This window comes from Phaethon lepturus, unplaced genomic scaffold (genome assembly GCF_000687285.1).
Source record: "Phaethon lepturus isolate BGI_N335 unplaced genomic scaffold, ASM68728v1 scaffold26332, whole genome shotgun sequence".
NCBI lineage: Eukaryota > Metazoa > Chordata > Aves > Phaethontiformes > Phaethontidae > Phaethon > Phaethon lepturus.
In genome coordinates this window covers 9,462-14,585 of record NW_010521673.1, presented here as the reverse complement: position 1 = coordinate 14,585, position 5,124 = coordinate 9,462, and the positions used below count along the sequence as shown (strand labels likewise).

The 5,124-nt window shown below is 37.8% G+C and overlaps 1 protein-coding gene across 2 annotated transcripts in view; it reads right to left on the bottom strand.

Moving 5' to 3' along the window:
• Positions 1-5,124, bottom strand: part of LOC104616552 (transketolase-like) — a 20,369-nt gene that overhangs the window by 10,566 nt on the left and 4,679 nt on the right. For both annotated transcript variants that reach the window (XM_010281597.1, XM_010281598.1), the window contains 4 exons: positions 4,353-4,471; positions 2,434-2,627; positions 1,695-1,859; positions 275-431 (listed from right to left, as the gene is read on the bottom strand). In XM_010281597.1, the coding sequence (XP_010279899.1) occupies positions 275-431; positions 1,695-1,859; positions 2,434-2,627; positions 4,353-4,471 (635 nt within the window). The remainder of the gene's footprint in view (positions 1-274; positions 432-1,694; positions 1,860-2,433; positions 2,628-4,352; positions 4,472-5,124) is intronic.

Below are 5,124 nucleotides of genomic sequence, written 5' to 3'. Positions count from 1 at the left end.
TAGGGAAAAATCCTATTTTTATCAGGCCAAATTGATAAAAAGAGGAAAAAAAAGTAGATAAGCTGATGAAGGCTTGAAATCAATCTTATTCTTTCTAAATATGTGTCTGATAAAAGTGAATTGCAAATGTGACTTCTTTCTATAAATGCTACCACTGTTACACTATCACAGCTGTATTACTAATTGTCTCCACAAAGCATTATCAGCTTGAGTGCTTGGCACTTATCACTAAATGGATGGGAACTGCTAATAAATACGCCAAGGCTGCCCTTACCAATAGAAACACCGCAGTGTGACCCACAGAGATTGATGTTGCTCTCAGAGATGGCAGCCATACGGATCTGGTCAAATGCCCGTGTGAAGAAGGTAGCAAAGGTGCTGGCAAAAGCAACAGTTCTGTCACGAGTAGCACAACCAACTGCAATGCTCACCTGAAAAAGCAAGATTATACAGGAATAGTGAATTCCTCACCTATCAATTGTTTCCAACAGATCATCTGTGGAGCTTCCTACTGTAAAACTTTAGCAAGAAGCTCTCAATACAGATTAAAAGTCTCTGTCCAGTCCTGCTCCTAATTGTTGGCCTTTCCAAAAAGAAAGGAAGCAACTCACTCTCCTAGTATCTATCCTCCAGCATCTCCTCTGCTCTGTGCCTCAATAGATAGCTATTATTGTTGATCCTTACTGGCAGCTCCTTTTCTTCATTTGCTCCAAGCAGCCATTCACCAAGTTTTAAGACTTATCCCCACTCCTCTTTTCTTTCCTGGATCAAAGGCTTACACTTTCAGTCCAAAGGACATGGTTTTACTATCTCCAGCAGACAAAAATTATCATTACTAGATGGGAATAGATTTACTGTGTTATTTGGACTGATACTTACTAAAAGGCCCCTTCTTCAGAAAGATGGAAATTAGAACAAGGTCCTTAAATTGTTTATTGCTACAATTACCCCATATGTTTATTTTATGCAGAAACTGGTCTGCTCTTCATGGCAAATTTCTCCTAAGCTGATATAAATCCAAAATGCCTGATTTAAGCTTATGAAACTGTCCTAGCATTAAATTTACAAGAGACAGTCCATGGGTTCCTTGGTTATAAATCATTAAAGACCACAGATTTCTGCCTGACTTTGTGTCTTTAGTTTAATATGCTTCAGTGAACGCATATAGGTAGCAACTGAAGACACAGTCAAACAGATGAGTTACCAAATTATTTTAGTCCTATCTGTACAAACGTCATCAGGCTAAATTTGTTAACTGTTTCTCTGTCCTCATCTTTATAGCCCAGTCTCGCATAGAACTCATTGTCATGTTGTGACATTCCATTTCCTGTGGTGGGAAAAGAAACAAACAAACCAAAAAACCCTGAGAAGTCTTTTCAGAGTTAAATCTCTACAAACCCTGCAGAAAGTATTGCTGCTGTTTACGCATTGCCACCTCCTTGTGTTCTGCAGAAACGCAGACAATATGACCACAAAAAGAAAAAAAGTAGGGGATTTAGGAAAGAATTAGAAGTACTCTTGCTGTACTGTATTTGTAAGCTTTCTCCCTAAGAAGTGAGCAAGTCAAATTAAATATCCATAAATACACATGTGAAAAGCAAATACTAAAATCTCACTCTCTGAAGACTCAGACTGAATGGTCTCAGATACTGCTGTGTAGCACCAGTATTTCACAAAACCAGGAGACCAGTTACCATGTTCTGTTCAGCAATGTAGCATTCAACGTAGCGACTGGGATGTTCTTTCTTAAAAAGCTCTGAGAAGGTGGAGTTCTTTGTGTCTCCATCCAAAGCAATCACTCGATCATTAGCATGGCCCAATTTTGCAAGTGCAACACCGTAAGCTTTGCGCGTAGCCCACTAGAAGAAGAAAAATATAGCAGTACTGTTATAACTTTGTGTTTTTACAAGCTTTTTCCCCATGAATGCATGCACATACAATTAAAAAAACAAAACACAACCAAAAACATTGTAAACATTAGCAGTATCACAAGCATATGAGAACAGTGACACAGAGAAGAGTAAACAAAAAAAGAAAAATACAGTGAAGCATCAGGACACACATCTGTGCTGAAATCAGCAACTTCCTACCAATCCAGCTAGGAAATTTTGAAAACCTTGGTTTCCAATCATGGAAATGCATTGAACCTCGTAGACTTTTTTAAAATACACATAAAATAGTTTGCATAATTGATAATGATCACAAAATGAAGAATTATTTGAGTCTTTGTATTTCAATATATCCTTTCAATACCCAGTGAGCTGAATGTCCATGTCTAACCACCCCAGAAGTACGTGTTTACCAGCATACTCAAACTAGGAAAGAAGAGGTGGGTAGTTGAAATTGTGGCAATGGGTAACACAAACCCTCACAGCATCCATTAAACAATCTCACACTTCAAAGATATCCGACAGTGAAAAAGGAAGGGAGTACCTTTTCTCCCACTTTGTAAGTTGGTGGAGATGGCATCTTAATGTTTCTAATATTTACTACAGGTGCATCTTCTTCTGGGAGGGCTGGAGAAAGCTTTTTCTTATTTTGGATTTTGTCATCTATTTCCTGAATGACTTGTTCAGCCATGTTTTTTGGAAGGGGCTTTCCATGCCAGCTTTCCTTATCTTCAACACCTGCGCATTTAAAATTACATTACAAATAAGAAAAATATAAAAACTATTTAAGTTTTTAGCTGCAGATTTTACCCAGATAAAAGTGCAGTGGAGTATGACAGTCTAGTATAGTCTTCCAAGGAAGAACTTCCTAATTATTCCCACTGTAAACAATGCAGTTGAATACTATTGTAATTAAGACAGCCATGTTTAAATACATAAAAAGAAATAGTCAAATTCCATATATTCCAAACTAGCGATGAAATTCCAGTGTCTTCTACTAAAATTGGTCTTAAATTGACACCTAAGAGACCTGGTCCATAAGTGTGGCAAGGAGTAAACAGTAAACTAGTGTGAACAGCTAACATGAAATTTCAACAGCTAGACCTAAATAAACAAACTCAGCTAAGTTTCAAACAACAGTTAGCCAAGCTGTCTAATTCAAAGACTACCTGAAGTTTCACAGCTTTATTTTAATAGCTTCTGATGACTCTTATCTTTGTGCACCCAGCACTTAAGAGCAAAATTACCTCTCTGGCTCATATGCTGCTTTTCACTAAATCAGTCACTAATAATGAATTTTGCTTGCTTACTCAGTGAAAAGGAATGAAGATTTTCACTCTTGTTATTAATATTCATCTGGTCAGAAAGGCAAATTCAGAGAGTGCTTCTAAACGCTGTAGCTGAACAAAATCACTGCAATCCCTGATACACTGAATATGCATTTACTCCATTGTAAGGATAAAATGCTCAGTAGCTAGCACACACCTCACTTGCAAGAACCAAAATAATTTTCTTAGCCCTAATGTTATTGAGAAGTATAAAGAGTTTGAAAGACTTTCTGCATGCTATTGCAGAAAGGTGTAGGTACACATCTGTCCCCTAGACAATGACATTTAGCTAAGTTTCATATCACGTGAACACTACAAAAGAATCTTAGAGGCACCATGAACTCCAAAATTCAAACAGCTGCTAACCTATGAAATAATCTCTATGGACTACTGTATCCTGTATCTCAATGGATTACACATCAGATGACATGGAATAACCTGTAGTATGACCAGGTAGCTTATGTACCACGTCTCATGCAGCTTTGTCAAAACTGCAAACGCATCCCTCCTTGCTTTTATACTGCCTGGCTGGTAACAAGCAGACCCAGTTACCTGCAGCACAGGGAGCATGGAGCTTCTGTGACAAAGTTACTCCCTTCTCTGTCTCAGAGTAGTCTCCGTGAGCCTAAGGCTCAAAAGCGAGCCAAGAAGGTTGCCCTCTTTTGCTAGGGCAATTTTCAAGACCAAGGCATATGGTCCAATGTTCCCCCCCCTGCCCCAGCCATCTTCCAGACTAGAAACGACTTTGTAAAGAGTAACAACTCAAGTAGAGCTGACAGCAGAGGAAATCCTAGTCTGCAGCTGGGGATGTGTAAAATCCCAGTCAACAGGGAAGTGCACTTGGCTGGAAAACGTGAGGAACTGAGTGCCACATCTTTGCCTGCTTCCATAGAAGCGTCAATCTAATGTCCTTCGTATGAAAAGGCAACAAAGGAAAAAAACAATAGGGTGAAATTCTGAGTTTTCAGATTGTATGGTGGTATTATCCAAGACCAAAAGCTGAGAGGATACCAACCTTTTTCTAATGTATGAAACGTTAAACTTCTGTATTTTTTAATGATTGCACCTTTATTGCAGCACTACATACATATTATTACATACACATGCATATGCACAGCAATAGATGTTTTATTACCTGATATGCCTTTGCCTTTGAAAGTCTTTGCAATGATAGCTGTTGGCTGATGTTTGGCCTGGCCAAAGGCTTTGCAAAGTTCCTCCACACTGTGTCCATCGACAATGATAGCATGCCAGCTAAGAACACAAACAGATCAACTGTTTCTAAAGGGTTTTAGCATGTGACACTCTGGTAGTTAGCAGTAACAATAATAAATATTAACTTCATTCCAATGCACTGTCTTTTTAAGAGACCCAAATTATGCCAGAAACATGAACTAGCATTTGAGATCATAAAATATCACAGTCCCTTTTTTGTAACACAATGGGTTACAGAGGGACTAGCAGCTACTAGCAAAATTCACTGCCCACATATAACGTAAGTTACCCTAGATTTCTTCAGACATAATAGCTATTTTTAATCAAAAGAGCAAATCAAACATCTAGAAATCAATTAAAAAACTGTCAATGAAAGTTGATGAAAATAATAAAAATGCTCCATTATAATTTGCACAGCTGCTATTTTATCTGACAGGTTGTGTGTGTCATGGATTTTTGCGTCTACATAGAAATATACACTTCTAAACTAAATAAGCCAATACACAAAGAATTCTCTTTGAGTAATGGTTTCCATGCCCTTTTTTCTGTTCTACTTGCTATGACAGTACATTTGGTCACACGGTTATAAAATCTGTATTCAACGTAATAAGAACTGCTTTAATATCCTCTAACAAATTTATCTGAGTAAGCAGTCCTTTTCTTTTTCCTCTAAACAAAAAATTCTGCCACTT